The 16,815-nt window shown below is 39.8% G+C and overlaps 1 protein-coding gene across 1 annotated transcript; it reads right to left on the bottom strand.

The window, feature by feature from the left end:
* On the bottom strand, nucleotides 14,804-16,442 carry LOC109723767 (aspartyl protease AED3-like). The gene has a single exon (XM_020252248.1). It carries the CDS (start codon nucleotides 16,213-16,215, stop codon nucleotides 15,142-15,144), a length of 1,074 nt encoding a protein of 357 aa, XP_020107837.1. The 5' UTR covers nucleotides 16,216-16,442; the 3' UTR covers nucleotides 14,804-15,141.

The following is a 16,815-nucleotide window of genomic DNA, read 5'->3' as shown; positions in this document are numbered from 1 at the left end:
TAACTAGTTTTGTTGATGCTTCTAAAGAGATCAACAGAAAAACTGTGGGATATTTTGTGTGATGGTTCAAAATGGTGTACAGTGTCAAATAATAGGACCAAGGACTGGGTTTCTTTTCTCATAGATGTAAATAAAGCTAAGTAGAATGAGCATTAAAAGAATGGCCCCTCCATGTTGCTTTTATCAGAGAGATGGGGCCAAGCTGCAGAGGCATGATGAGAGGAAGCACTTTGTCATGTAGCCAATTTTTGGTGGTGCACTGTTTGCTTAAACAGAGAGGGGAGTGATGAGTCATTTGACTTGGGATTGGAATTGGAGAGTGTTGTCTCAAATGAAGTGGACATAGGGAGCAGGGCAGGGCATAGGAAAACTGAGGGTGTCAGGTGTTGTAGAACCCACATGATAATGACTAGTGAACAACATGCTCCAAGTTTAATCTCCACACACTCCAACTACTTTGGGATCTCTTTTCTAGGCATTAACTGCACTTTGTACATGGTTTATACTGAATAATTGTTTTCTGTTTGAGAAGCAAAAGAAGCGGGATCGATCTCTTTCCGGCCTTTTGAATAGATGTTCAAATTGCACGATCACAAGAGTTTTTGATAGTCTTCAAAGAAATTTCTACGTACTGAATGCGACCATTCACATAAAGTCTAGATTGATCTTCACTGCTCGCTTAATTAATCTTTTGTGCATTTGGTCTAGAGTTATGTGCTTATTGCTTGGTTAAGAAGCTGAAATCAGTTGAGATCCCAGAAGTGTAGAAGGCTTCTGCTTCCTCAGGAAGCAGAAAGACACCAGCAGTCCTAAGATTGAGACACTCATATGCTGCTCATCTTATACAGCAGGGTTGTGGTGGGCAAATGTCAACCCTCCATGGTTAAGACCTCATCTCAGCTCTCCTTAAATAAAGGAACATGTCATGCACACTGAAGAATGTTTGAACTAATAAAAAATAAAGTTTGAATTTGAAATGAATTAATTTTTGCTGCAACAATTCTATACTCAGTCTCATGCTCATGTTGCAGGCCTCCTCTGATTGGGTGGGCGGTTGTGGGGCCCATTGGTCATGCATGCATGAAAGCTGCATGTGTCTGGTCTAAAGGAGGGTATTTAGGGAATTTCCTCTCTTTCTTTTGATAAAATGTCTAGGGACCTTTTTGGCTCTTTTTGAAACTTCGTTTTGTGTTCTAATAACTGTTCATGCCCTTCTTTTTTTTTTCTCTTTTTTTTTGTTTAATTTCCCTTTCTTTTTCTTCAAGCTCAGTGTTATTTGACTTGCTATTTGAAATAGTCGTAAGTTCCAAGTGTTGTTCCCCCACCGGAAACAGCAGTAGTAACTTTTTTTACTATTAATTTTGTTAAAATAAATATATACTGACCAGCCTTAGCATAAGTGAGAAAGAGTTTGATTGTTTATATTCGAGGTCCCAAGTTTCGAAGTCTAGTTGTTTCATATTTTTAAATAAATTCATTTGTAAAAAAAATAAACAAGTGCAAGTGGTAAAAAGGTTGATTGTTGATATCTGAGATTCCAAGTTTAAAATTTAGTTGATTCACGTTTTCAAATAAGTTTATTTTTTTAAAAAAATGAACAAAACGGATAATAAACTATCTTTCTCTCAAAAAGTAAAATTAAAAAAATCATATCTGAATAATCCCACATAGGATAATTAAAAAGAGAATAAAGGAGTAATATTTATTAATGTGCACACATCTAATAGACTTGAGCTTTTTGGTTGGATACGCTCCATTAAATTTGTCACATTCTTGGATTCACGGGGACTGAGCCGGCCAGAACTTTCTCTAAGTGCTATCAGAGGTCATGGTTTCACGATTTTGGATTACTAGTCTAATTTGTATCGTATGATCAAAATTAGTGGTTTTGAGTCAAAGTCGGAAGTAATTTAATGCTAAATTACAGAAAATCTTTCTGTCGATACTCGTTTTCTTACTTTCTAATCTTATCATTCAAAAACTTATACTTTCTAATCTTATCATTCAAAAACCTACACTTTACCGCCTTAAAAATAAAAAATATTCGCAGGAGGGTACGTTGTGATAAAATGACCAAATTACCCTTCATCTTCTTCGAGGTAGGCGTGGACGCGAGGTGGGCGAGGGCAAGGGTGAGGCGATGGAGGCGTGCGAGGGCGTGTGTGGGTATGGACAGAGCGGTCGGCGAAGGCGAGGCGGCGCAGTGGAGGGCGAGGCGGCTCAGTCGAGGATGAGGAAGGAAGAGAGTTTCAAGAGTATTTTGGATATAAAAAAAATAGAATATCAATGAAACCTTAAAACGGAACACTAACGGCGGGGGTCAAAGTGAACATTTTTTATTTTTTAAGAGGGTAAAGTATAAATTTTTGAATGACAGAGGAAAAAAGTAAAAAATCGGATATTGAGAGAAAAGTTTCTGTTATTTAGCCATATAAATAGTCTGATATCGTATAACAAATAAGTGAGCAGAGAATTGATATATACTAATGGATCTAGACACCTAATAAGCTTAAATTTTTAGGTTCGATGAGTTCTATTAGATATGTTTCATTCTTGGTTCTATGTGAATCTTGAGCTGGGTCAGAACTTGTGGATCATAAGTACTAACCAACTATCCCAAAAGTATGTGTTGATAGGAAGGGCGCACCCATTGCACTTAAGGGCTCAGCCACAGCACTCGTGGGGTTCGACTGACTCAACCCACTTAGGCGTTGGATCTATTGTTGGGCCCCTTATCATTAAGTCTCTTGTGAACCATATCTCCACTCAACTTATTAGTCTCTTGAGCCTATTATCATTGGGAGGAAGTTAGACTTATTTTAGCCTAATAATAAATAGCCAACAATCTCTCTCCCAACACCTAACACCATTAATAGAGAATGTAGGAATCGAACCCGCGCCACTGACTCTGATACCACTTGTGGATCGTAAGCACTAACCAACTATCTCAAAAGCACGTGCTGATAGGAATAGCGCACCCATCGCACTTAAGGCCTCAGCCACAGCGGTTATGGGTTTCGACCAGACTCAAGCCACCGGGATGTTGGGTCTATTGTTGAGCCTCTTGCCACTAAGTTTCTTGTGGACCACACCTTTACTCAACTTATTAGTCTCTTAGGTCTATTGTCACGGGGCAGGAAGTTGGACTTATTTTAGCCGGAGCAATAAGTTGGACTTATTTTAGCAATAATAAAAAGCCAACAATCTCCCTTCCAACACTTACACCATTAATGCAGAATGTAGGAATCGAACCCGTGCCACTAGTTCTGATACCACTTGTGGATCGTAAGTACTAACCAACTATCTCAAAAATACATGCTGATAGGAAGGGCACACCCATCGCATATAAAGGCTCAGTCACAGTGCTTGGGGGTTTCGACCAGACTCAAGCTATCTAAACATTGGGTCTATTGTTGAGCCTCTTGCCGTTAGGTTTTTTATGGACCACACCTCCACTCAACTTATTAGACTCATCCAACTCAACTTATTAGTTTGCTGAGCCTATTGTCACGGAACAGGAAGTTGGATCTATTTTAGTCCAATAATACATAGCTAACAAGAACTCTCTGTAAAAAATTCGTCAGCAAATTTCTGCAATAATAATTAACAAAAATTTTAATTTCTTATTACATCAAAAGTTTCTGAATTTTTGTTTATCAAAAACTTGAGTGCTATTATTGGATAGAATGCGGAATAATGTTGTTCAAAAAGTTAGATCAAATAAGCACCAACTTGACAATTTTGTTCAAGATCTATCAATTTCATACATAACTTTCTTTTCTTTCCTTTCTTTTTTTTTTTTTTTTTTTTTTTTTTTGAGGTAGAGATATGTCATGGTATGAAATCAAACTTTTACGAATACCAAGTACAGAATAAGACATTGGATGTATTTATATAATAAAAGATGGAAATTATTCTAGTGACACATATCGGATAACATGAATAAAGAATTGACTCTGTAATTGATTGAACAGCTAATCTCAACATAGAGGTTTCAATCGGACAAAAATTAGACTCTTTCCATAGAATGACGATCTAATAGTCCATTCATTACTACTTTATAATTTGTGCATTAAATCTAAAGGACGATTGATTATGCTGTATCTTTGTGAGAAGTATTCTTATATTTTGTGTGCGAGTACATGTCTTAAACAGCCAAATGCCCCCTGGACCGCATAAGCCTGGCCCAAAATGTTTACTTTAGGCTTCCCCTTTTGGATCTTTCTGCGTATCACTATTTTTTTTTCCTTCGATAACTAGGTAACACACTACCTGCTTCATTCATTGAAAAGATAAATTAAGCTATAGGGGTAAGGTAACACAGGCCTTGGAGGGGGCGAAGAAAAAAAAACTACCGACTGCAAGCGTGCGGCCGATTAGCTGATAGAAATTGCTCTAAAAAATTCATCAGCTGTTTAATCTTGTGAGCTACAAGGAAGGGGTCCGGTTGGGTCTTCCTAAAGATCACGCTATTCCTGACCTCCCAAATTGCCCACCAGCAGACTACCAATCCGAATAATGTAGTACTTGATGACTGCGTTTCCAATCCTCGCCATCCATCTATCCTAAATCGAGATCACATCATCGCCCCAATCTCTAGACTGGGCATACTCCAAGGTCGTTATCATTAGAAATCTCGAGAAGATGCATCGTGTGAATAAATGATTAACAGTTTCCTCTTCGAACTTGCACAACACGCAGACTGTGTTGCCAGTCCAAGCTCTCTTTATTAGGTTGTCTACAGTAAGAGGTCACTTCTTAAGAATAATCCAACAAAATATTTTTACTTTTAGGGATACTCGAAGTCTCCAAATCTTGCTGTAAGACCGTTTATTCAAGGTCTTGCTAGAAAACTCCCCTTCCCAAGCATGTGTGTCCTCTTTTTTATCTTTTTCCTTCTTTTTTTTTTTTTTCTTTTTTTTTTTTTTTTTTTTTTTTCTGGGGTGGTATTAAACCAGCGCCCGTCGGGCTTTAAATGTTATCCTACAAGCCCAACGATTTTGGGCTTCTTTTTTCGCAGATATTTTTTATTTAAAAAATAGGAATTTAATGCATCAATAATGTCTAAATTTTATCCATTTACAGATAGCTACCCAAACTATAAAAATTCAATATTTGTTATTTGTTATCCAAACCCTTTTTTCTTTTTTCTTTTTTCTTTTGCAACAAATCACCTATTTCCAATTTTTTGCCAATTTAAAGTGCCAAATGGTACAGTAGCTATAATATATAGTACAACAGCTACATGCAGTATTTACTTTTATACAAAAAAAAGTTAAGGCTTAAATAGTGAAATGTACCACAACTACTAGAACTTTTGACCATTTGGAGAAAAAAAACCTAGGAGGGTATTTGGTTCGTCAGAAGAGCGTGAGGAAAAGATTTTCAAGAAAAGAAATTTCTATGATTTTTTTTTTTTTTCAGTTTTTCGACCATTTGGTTTAAAAAAAACTATTTTTTTTTAGAATTTATTTTCCAAATTTTATGACAAATTAATATTTTTTTCTATTTTTTTTAAAAAATAAAAATGCTAATTTTTCATAAAATTTGGAAAGAATATATCCGAGGAACCAAACATCCCCTAAACATTAAAAATTTCAAATTTTTCATTCGAACTTTTAAAACTTTCCAGTGAATTAATTACCTGGGTTGCTATTCCATTATGTAAAGTAACTAGCATTATTGATATGGTCAAGGAACAATAAAGAATGTAAGCAATTAAACAATATAAATAAATCTTCTTAATGCCAAAATTCTCTTGTGATCAAAATTGATTATAGTTATCACATTGAGTTTTCTTTTATAGTAAATTGGCATTTTGACGCCAAAAAATATATTCCTTCTAAATTGAAAGAATATGTCTTTCATTATTCTTTACATTATGCCTGAATACTCATCATTTTAAATGGATGAAATATAATACTCGATGGTGTTAATTTGAAGGGTCAACATTCTGTCCTGTGACGAGAGGCTAGGTTGAGCCGAGTCACGTTCAAAATGAAGGTAGGTTGACTTGAGTCGAATCATGTTCGAAATAGTGTAAAGCTGGTTGGGCCGAGTCACAATCAAGACCCACGAGTACTATATCTGTACGCTTTAAGTGAATTAGTTGTATCTTTCTAATAGCCTGAACTTTTGCGATTAATGATCAGGGTGAACGATCTGAAAAATGGTTCATAAGAAAGCTTTCGTAAGTTCAGATTCCAAATATATATTTTTTAAAGTTTATTTGACTATCAGCGAAGAAGGAAAAAAAAAAAGTTTACTGTCACGATGCATTTTTATCTAACATTTAAAAATTGGGCTCAGCAATGGTTTGAAATAAATCACTGGAATGAGCCCCTAAATCACTGAAATCAGCAATGGAAGAGTTGTGTGGATGCGGTAGAGGTGGGATGAGCGCTCGAGGCTACAACCGGCAGTGGAGACATAAATTGCGAGAAGGTAGTGGAGGAAGAAGAGATGGGGTGTTTAAGGCATGAATATTTTGATCAATTTTTAACTTTTTAGTCAGAACATGTGAAAACGAAAAAAAAGTACATTTTTGCAAAAACACAGAATTAGTGGAGTCTTTTTTGCCAAAAGGCCTTGAATAAAGAAAAAATAATGTTGTTTTAGTAAGAAAAAAATGGTTGAATTTGCAAGAAGGTAGTTTACATTTTTAATGGTAGTGAGAGGAATATTGCCAATTAATTAATACAAAAAGATGATAATACATTTTCATGTTTAACATAATTTATATTATTACATAATATAGCTTTTCTAAAGATAAACTATTATTACAAAAATAAAATGTAGGACAATTTTGTTCCATGTTACCTAAAGTGGTGGTGGTTTTTCTTGACGGTCAATTTTGACTTGAAAAAGTTGTTCTAACTATTTTTACTAGTGCTTGGATATAACTTAGTAGCTGTTTACTTTTTCGATAAAAATATGAAAAAGAATATTAAAACAAAATATTTCAAGAAAATTTTTTTTTTCAGTTTTTCGCCTGTTATGTCTAAGAAAAACTAATTTTTTGAATTTTTTTAGGATTTATAAAAAATTAGTATTTTCATTTTTCAATTTTTTTGAAAAAAAATAAAAATACCAATTTTTCATAAAAACAGCTGTTTAAGAGAATATGTCCTTTATTCTAAGAGCATCCCCGAACCAATAAATACCTGCTAGGAAATTATTTTTTTTATATTTTATTTATATTCAACACTTTCTTCACCACCTTCTTTTCTGATATTATATAAGTAATATTATGCAATTATTTCTCTCACAAACTTAAGTGACTACAAAGTGTGTTTTTTTATTTTTATTTTATGTTCAACAATTGTTCAGGTCAAACTTTGGGTGGGCAAAGCGGAGAAGATCCTTTTCACAAATATACAACCTAATTAAAATATAAGTTTAAAAGGGATTTTTGCTTATTTACCCTCATTACTATTCAAAATTTTTAAATTTATTCTAAAATTACCAAAATATCTTTCTAAAACTCAATCTCACTTGTAAACCTTAGAGGAAATGAAAATATTTGAAGAAATTTTTAAAATTTAATAAATATATTTTGGTTCTGAAGGAATAAATAAGATTTTTTTATAATTTTAAAGAACATATTAAATACTATCCCCCTTAATTTTTTTAAGAAAAATGTACAAAAGATAGACGAAAATGTATAATTGTAGGGATGCCTTTTACTATAGGCCAATCGGAAATAGGCCTTTTCTTTCTTTTCTTTTTTTGAATTGAGGCCTCCTCAAATTCTATTTTTTTGGATTCGTGTGATTCTACTAAAAGGCTTAATTTTATCAAACTTATTGATACTTTTGTTAATATTTCTTTTTAATTATGCTTTTTTTAGATATGCATGAATCGGCTATAGAATTGATAGCAGAGGAATCACATTTCTAAAATATTAGAAAATCAGCACATCCACTCTTCTGTGATTAATTTTTGGATACTTTTTATCATCAGATTAACACAAGAATGGCGATAAATCTGGTTATATTAGTGTATATTATGTTTTCTTTATGGGATAACAAATTTTAAGTCAGATAGTTTTGTTAATAAGAGAATAAAATTCACTTAATGTGACCTTCTATGCATTGCCATATGGATGTTTCTCACTCATTAGTGACTTGTTTAATTTTATAATGGTGGGAACAATTCTATGACCCTGAGACATCACTATTATTTTACGTGTAACTATAATTTGACTGTATAAATACTTTAGACCATAATAAATAAATGGTTGTTGTAGTAGATTGCATGTATGGATAGATGTATGTCGGGATAAAATTTATCACCCTCAATTAGGAGATATTTATCTAATACTATCTGCACGATAATACCCAAAAATTCTTAGCCAAGATAGTATGATTTTAGAATCGCAGATGAGGGGATCTCCATGCATTTTCACCCTAAAGATAAAGATAATCTCCTCACAAATAAAAATTCAAAAAAAATATAAAAGGGTAATTTCCGGCATACTCAAGAATTGAAAAATAATAAATACTCATTTAAAATTGCCAATATCAATATTAGGCTTATAAATCCATAAGTAATATCATAAAATCTTTTCTGTTTATTTTTATTAGAATGTTGTTGGAGTTAGAATATGAAATGACCTATTTGTCCCTTACTACAACTAAATATCACATAAGTTGTACCTTTTTGGTTCAATTTATATCCCTAAGGATAGTTTTCTTATTCAATTTATAATGTAAATATTTTTTGTCACCCCCCGGATTTCCACGTTTATCCCGGACACGCCGACAAACTCGTCGTATACAAAAAAAATTCCTCTGTATACGAAACGATAGCTGTACCTGTACCTGTAATCTTACAAAACTACAACTAGTAGTATAGAGCTGCTAACAGAACTATAAACATATATAAATAAACATCAGGTTCATTATACATACGTAGTCTCCAAGATACAGATATCACTCGCTCCAGCGAGTACCAGCAAGTATGTATATAAACCAAAAACCCAAAACCACCTGTAGATGGTACTCCTCTAGAACTACAACCAGGGAAGGGATCTAACTCGCAACTCCCTTTCCACGATCAGTATCGGCGACAGCAGCAGCCACAGAAGGAGGCTTTGCAAAAAGAGCTCAACAACTAGGTGTGAGAACTACTGCAAAAAGTAGTCCTCAGTGAGTACTGCTACCGACCTCAACGGCTCACCCACTAAGTCTACAGACTGATATGCAAGAGATAGTAAGGAAAGCTGGAAACCCTACAGCTATATGCCCCTATACTATCATTAACCAACTCTAGTTATCTATAGATATGCATCCCCTGCAACAACGACTATACTGTGAAGGGACTGCCAACAGGCCCGTCCCGCTTGCGTGCGAGTTATACCACACACCACCATTGAGGTGGCCGGTTCTAAAGCACCGCCCAAACAGGACTGCTGCGACAACAACGCAAAAGCACAAAGCCCGACTCCAGAGTGGCACTCGTGGGCGCTACCCAACCGAGTATGCAAGGGTGTCTCTGCTGAGCTCAATTAGGCTCTTACAGGCTATAATCAAAGCAAATGAGTCTAACAATCAAAGCTCACGTGCCCTTGGCACAATCTGATTCAAATATAAAAATCTGGGTCCACCGTCAACCGCGAAGGCACTCGTCAACCCGAAACAGTCTACACACTACTGTAAAATAAACTCGGCATCCCAGCACGAGCGCAAACCCATCCTATACTAATCTGGGTATTTACCGCATACAAACTACGACAATACATATAAACCACAGCTTTTAAAGGTAAATCTGATAGTTTTCAGAAACTGATAGTGTAGGATCTATAGTTATCTCCTAATTCAATTTCAAGTCCAACATATAAAATTATACTACTACTACTTAACTCCAAATTCAGATTTTAAGCCTTATCCATCAATTCGAGTACTAGCAAGAAATTAAACACATGATACATGTTGACGATATAAAAGCTTAGGAGATGTTCCGGCGATTTCGGAAAACTTCAACCCACCTCGAAAATCTAGTCCAACTACGGTGAGAAGTCGAGAGAAGGAAAAACACGCGCTCACCCTGCCTCCAACGACGCAACCGCGACATCCACGCGCTCAAACGGCTCCTCGGTGCAACGTCGACGTCGATCCGAGCTCAAGTCGTGGCCTCCATCAAGCACACAATTAAAACTAGAGAGAGAGAGGAAAAGAATAATTACCTTTTCTCAGCAGATGAAGTGGATAAATATAAAGATGGAGTAGGTGGCATGCTTATCCACCAACCAAAAAGACTATTCTACCCCTCACCAACTCAACATCCCAGCTGGAGTACCGGTACCAGCCCGATGCCGTACCGGTACTCAGCATCAATTATCGCAACCCGAGAGCAGCAGTTCGGAGAATACACTGGGGTACCGGTACTCCCCTGCATCGTACCGGTACTCAATATTGAAAACTTGCACTTTGCAGAATTCAATGTCAAACTCTGCTCTTGCGTCGCACTGAGTCCATTTTGCGTTCATTTGACGCCAAAACGACTCCAACTTGTCCCGACACTCTCCAGATGTGTCGACAAAGCTTCAGATGCTGAAATCTCACGGGCAACCAAACACTAGAGATACTACATTTTTCAGTTCAATTTATGCCATTATCTTTTTAAGCTTACTAGTTATTTAATTTATAAAATTTATTTTATTTATTTATTTATTTTTAAGTAAAGGGACATGAATGGTAATCAACTAGAGGGGCATAATAAATATTTAGTCATAATTTTCGACAGAATGTTATAATCTTTTTAAAATTTAAAGAATGTTTTTAATATTGATAATCGTTGAAGAATTTTCGCCTTTTTTAATAAAAAATCCACTAATTTTTGGCTTTTGCAAAATTGGATCACATTTTTTTATTTTGCAGATTCGGTCCGAACTTTTAATAAACTGACCGAAAGGCCCTTATTACTTTTTCTCTCTCCTCTTTTTTTTTTTTTCTCTCGTTCCATTTTTTTTTCCTTTGCAAAGAAGGCGGCGGAGGCGGGAGGCGAAAACAGCGTGCCTCGCCTCTACCCCTCACGCCTCGTCCTTAGCCCGCGCAACCCCCGCCCTCCTTGCCTCCGACCCCGCCGAGGCTGCGTCGCGATTCTTTTTTTTTTTTTCTCTACGACCCTTCTCCACTACCTCCGCAGCCCGCCACCGCCGCCGGCGACGAAGAGGAAGTGCTTCTTAGGGATGAGAAGCACACCGGCAAGAGGGAGATAAAACTCGGCGAGAGTGGTGGCTGCGATAAAGGGCAAGGGAGAGATCATGACTAAAAAAAGTTATAAAGAAAAAATAAAATATAAAAAAATATTTTTTTTCTACATGAAAAATTAAAAATCATATAAAAAGGAAGAAAATAATGAATTGTACTGTTAAAATAATGTTACACTATTTTTAAAAAAATTACACTATTTTAAATAAACATTGCACTATTTGAGACAGAAATTGTACTCTTTGGTATCAGATTTATACTCTTTAGGGTGAATTTGCACTATTTAGGTGGAATTTACACCATTTTTTTTTCTTCTTCTTCCTCCAATTTACACTATTTTTTTTCTTCCTCTTCTTTCTCCGTCTTTCTTCTCCTTCTCCTCCCTGAAGCCCTACGGAGAGAGTAGGATGCGGGCCCTTGGTGGCGGTGGCGGCATCCGCATCAGCACTATTTAGAAAGAAGCGCTTGTAGTATCCCTGGTGTTCTGCACCCTGTATGACTTCAGCATCTGAGGCTTGTCGACACATATGGAGAGTATCGGGACCAGTCGGAGTCGTTTTCGCGCAAAATGGACGCAAAACGGACTAGACTCGAGACGAGAGTAGAGTTTTGACGCTGAAATCCGCAAAGTGCAGGATTTTAGTGTTGAGTACCGGTACGGCATTGGGTTGGTACCGGTACCTTGTGCGCGAGCTTGCGGGTTGAGAAGCTGAATACCGGTAACCAAATCGTGTACCGGTACTCCAGCTATCATGTGGAGTTGGTAAAGGGGCATTATGGTCTTTTTCTTTGTTGTTGGCGGATAAGGTTGCCCCCCTACTCACCCTCATCTTTATCAACTTGGTTAGCTGAGATCCTTTTTCTCTCTAGTATTTGGATCGTGTTTGAGGTGGAGATCCAATTTGAGCTTAGGAGATTTCCGACGCCGATTCGGAGGGCCATTCGGGAGCGCGTGCGTCGCGGTTACGTCGTTGAGAGGCCGGGCGAGCGCGTGTTTTCCCTCATTTCGACTTCTCGCCGTAGTTGGACGAGCTTTTTGAGGTGGGTTGAAGTTTACCGAAATCGTCGGAATACCTTCTAAGTTTTAGTATAGTCGATATGTATTCTTGGTTTATTTTATTGCTAGTACTTGAATTCATAGATTAGAATATAAAATCTAAATTTGGAGTTAAGCTAGTATTTAATTTTACATGTTAGACTTGGTATTGACTTAGGAAAAAATATATAGATCGATCCTACATTTTCATTTCTAAAAATTACCATATTTAGCTTTAGGAGCTGTGGTTTTATTGTATCGTCGCTGTTAGTATGCGATGGATATCCAGATTAGTGTAGGATGAGTTTACACTCGTGCTGGGATGCCGAGTTTATTTTTACAGTAGTATGTAGACTGTTCCGGATTGTCGGATGTCGTCGCGGTTGATGATGGACCCAGATTTCTGTATTTGCATCAGATTGTGCCGAGGGCACGTGAGCTTTGGTTGTTAGACCAGTTAGACCCATTTGCTTTGATTATAACTTGTGAGAGCCTAATTGAGCTCGACAGAGACACGCTTGCATACTCGGTTGGGTAGCGCCCACGAGTGCCACTCCGGAGTCAGGTTTTGTACTTTTGCGTTGATGTCATAGTGTCCTGGTTGGACTTGCTCTCCACCAACAACCTAACGTGGTGGTGGTTAGTGTAGCTTCGATAGGCGGGACGGGTGCGTTCACAGTCCCTAGTCAGTTAGGTCAGAGATTGCATTTTTCGTATATCTACAGATAGCTAGTGTTGGGTAGAGATAGTATAGTAGCATATAGCTGTAGAGTTTTACCAGCTAACTTTACTATCCTTCTGCATACTTTCTGTAGACTTAGTGGATGAGCCGTTGAGGTCGATAGCAGTACCCACTGAGGACTACTTCTTTTTGCAGTATTTCTCACACCCAGTTGTTGACCCCTTTTTGCAGAGCCTTTTTCTGTGGCTGCTGCTGTCACCGATTCTGATCGTGAAAAGGGAGTCGCGAGCTAGATCCTTTCCCTGGTTACAGTACTAGAGGAGTACCAGCTGCAGATAGTTTTAGTTTTTGTTCATATACATACTTATGCTAGTTATTCGCTGGAGCAAGAGATGTTGTATCTGGGAGACTTTGTATGTATAGTGAAATTGATGTTTATTTATATATTCAGTTCAGTTTAGTAGCTCTTTACCTTATGATTGTAGCTTGGTTTGTTTACAGGTACAACTATCGCTTCGTATACAAAAAAAATTTCTTTGTATACAGCAGGTCTGTCAGGGTGCCCAAGAAAACGTGTAATCCGGAACGTGACTGCTAGCATACATACTACTGATCAAATCAAGTAGACTCAAACAATCTTTGAGCTTATACAATACATCAGAGAAAACCATGCCTAATTTTATGGGTTAAGAAGTTAAGATTGAAAAGAAATTAGTGCCCACTATCCAGTATCCTTGCTGGGAGCGGGGCGTGGAGCGAGACGAGGCCGCGAAGGGTAGCGGCCTAGGAGTAAAGGGCGCCCAGGTTCATGGTGGTCGTCAGCACGGTGGCATTGGCGAGAAGGCGGACCCTCGCGGCCAGGGTGCCGGTGCCGCCGCCCACGTCGAGGGCGAGGTGGATCGGGATGGCGCCGTGGGAGCTGGCGAGGCGAAGGAGCTGCGGTTGGGGAGAAGCAGCGACGACGAGAGAGAGGCTGGCAGCCGAAAAGGAGGAGGGCCTCGGCTACAGAGAGGAGATCGTCGGGGCATGCCGAGAAGGCCATGTAGTTCATGTAGCGCCGGAGGATGTCCAGATGGTCGGAGCGCGCCGACCTGATGGGGCCGCCAACGCGGAATTAAAGCAAGAGCTCCGGAGGCACGGATACGGATGCTGCTGATGCGAATGTACCAGCAGGAGCAGCAGCAGCAGCAGTAGCAGCAGTAGAGACTGCATCCCACCTCCTTTACTCCACCGCGCCGTGCCGTGCCCCGCCGCCGCCGCCACCAACGACCTACATCCCACTTTCTTCATAGGGCTTCAGGGAGGAGAAGGAGAAGAAAGGATGAGAAAGAAGAGGAAGAAAAAAAAATAGTATAAATTTCACCTAAATAATGCAACTTCATTCTAAAGAGTGTAAATCTGATTTTAAATAGTGTAATTTTTATCTCAAAGAGTGCAACGTTTATTTAAAATAGTGTAATTTTTTTTAAAATAGTGTAATATTATTTTAACAATACAATTTAATTATCTTCTTCCTTCTTATATAATTTTTAATCTTTCATATGGAAAATTTTTTTTTTATTTTTTTATTAATTATTTTTTATCGCGATCTCTCCCTTGCCCTCTATCGCAGCCACCGCTCTCAATGGAGTTTTCTCTCCCCTCTCGCCGGTGTTCTTCTCGTCTTCGAGAAACACTTCCTCTTCGTCGCTGGTGGGGTGTGCGCAGATAAGGACGAGAGCATGAGGGGCAGAGGCGATGTATGTCGTTTCCGCCTCCCGCCTCCCGCCTCCGCCGCCTTCTTCAGAAAGAAAAAAAAAAAATTGAGAGAAAAAACGAGAAAAAAAATAATAAGAATATTTTGATCAGTTCACTAAAAAATCAGATCGAATATGTAAAATCTCAAAACTAGTGGATTTTCCATACATAAAAAAAGTAAGAAATAACCGGTACTTAATTAGTGGCAAAGGGAAAAGGAAAAAGAACTTTCGCCGTACAAGCGTCCCGACTCGTTGTCACACTTTGACCCAAAAAGACACCATCCGATGAAAATAATTAAAGACGAGAAACACACACCACCAGAAGACAACTAATTAATAAGACAGCCAAAGATGCATGCATCACACTAGCTACTAACAAAACAACACTAATTAACACCAATTTAGTGTTATAGCAAACAAGACAACAAGGATCGATTAATTCCTTTCCTGCTCGCTCGCTGGGTGGTCACATCACGTGCACATCTCGCGTGCGAATCCGACGCGGGCGTTGGGCACGTCGAAGAGCACGCGGTGGTTCTGCTGCTGCATGTTGGCGATGACGTTGAGCACGGCGTTCAGCCCGTCGGGCGCCGCGGCCATCGCGAGGCAGGTGATGGTGCCGGCGGTGCTGTGGATCAGCACGTTGTCCTCCGGCAGCGTCACGGCGGCCCCGTCGAACAGGAACGTCACCGCCGGCGCCGGCGCGATGCTCACGTTGTAGCACGTGTCGAAGCCCCCCAGCGGCGGCGCGAGGGGGGCCCTGACCCGCCGCCGGAACTCGTCCCGCAGCGCGGCGTACGCCGGCGGCGCCAGGCGCGTGAACATGGTGCCGGCGTCGACGACGGTGCCGGCGCCGGTGGCGGGGTCGAAGGCGAGGGCGGAGGGGGGGATCGGCAGGACGCGGCGGCCGACGCGGACGCCAGTCATGTTGACGTAGTAGAGGGAAGGGCGGTGGGGGTTGGCGAGGAGCGGGGTGGTCTTGATGCGCTGCGGCTGGCCCTTGGGGCCCAGCCGGAGCGTGCCGGAGAAGTTGAGCGACTTGAAGCTGGGCAGACAGTAGGAGAAGGTGCCGCCGTAGAGGTTCTGGGTTTGGGAGAGGAAGGAGAGCGGGCCGCGGCCGAGGCCGAGGAGGCCCTGCGGGGGGGCGGAGCTGCCGGTGACCCTCTGCAGGCAGCCGAAGGTGTAGGAGGGGACGACGTCGGCGGCGAGGGAGAGGGAGTCTTGGACGAGGCCGGCGAGGAGGGAGGAGCCGCCGTAGCTCATGTTGAAGGAGCAGGAGTTGGCGGGGCTGCAGGACGGGGCGGGGACCTGCGAGCAGGCGGGGGAGCCGCAGGCGGAGAGGAAGTCCGCCCAGGAGGGCAGCGGGGCCGCCGGGCGGAGCGGGGAGCAGGGGCCGAACGCGTGGATGATGCGCAGCGTCGAGCCCCCGTCCGGAGGCACCGAGCAGGAGCCGCCAGGGGAGGAAGCTGCCCCTGAGGAGGAAGAGGACGTTATTAGGAGGAGGACCAGCAGGGAAAGGGTGGCCCCTGCAGCCATTGTCGACATGGCGGTGCGAGAAAGAGAGTGACAGAGCTGGATTAATTGGAGGGCGGGTTCACTGGGTTGCAACTTGCAAGAGGAGCCGGAGGGTTGGGGGTGCCCTATACATATAGAGCTAGGGCCCCCCGGGCTGACGCGTGAAAGTAACGTGTCTTGTACTACTTCTCTACAGCTTGATTATTTCACAGCCAGTAACAACGCGACAAAAAGATTAAAAGCCTGAGAATATTTCAATGAAAAATACCATCTTTACCTCGCTCATAAAGAGTACATATATTTTACACCCTTTTAGATTTAAAGACTAAAAAAAAAACTCTTCATAGTTTTAGTAACAAAATATAATAATAACTATTCAGAATCTAATACCCGTCTTAATATTAAATCTTAAAGAATCTATAATTATACCGACTGCTGTTGATTTGATATAAGTTGTTAGAATTTTTCGCAACGGGAAGCAGCAAATTAGATTTTTACCATAAATCCGTCTTTTCAGTAAAAAATAATACAATAACAAAAGAGAAAAAAACAAAAAATAAAAATATACGGATAAAATAAAATTCATTAAATAAAAGAAGAGTAAAGTTGATTTTTTTTTTTTTTTTTTAT

The sequence above is a fragment of the Ananas comosus genome, linkage group 18 (genome assembly GCF_001540865.1).
Source record: "Ananas comosus cultivar F153 linkage group 18, ASM154086v1, whole genome shotgun sequence".
NCBI lineage: Eukaryota > Viridiplantae > Streptophyta > Magnoliopsida > Poales > Bromeliaceae > Ananas > Ananas comosus.
Note: the sequence above shows the minus strand (reverse complement) of the source record. Positions and strands in the feature narration are given on the sequence as shown.

Bases quoted from the DNA above. Each gene is read 5' to 3' on its own strand.
- LOC109723767 (XM_020252248.1), bottom strand. From the start codon at position 16,215: ATGTCGACAATGGCTGCAGGGGCCACCCTTTCCCTGCTGGTCCTCCTC.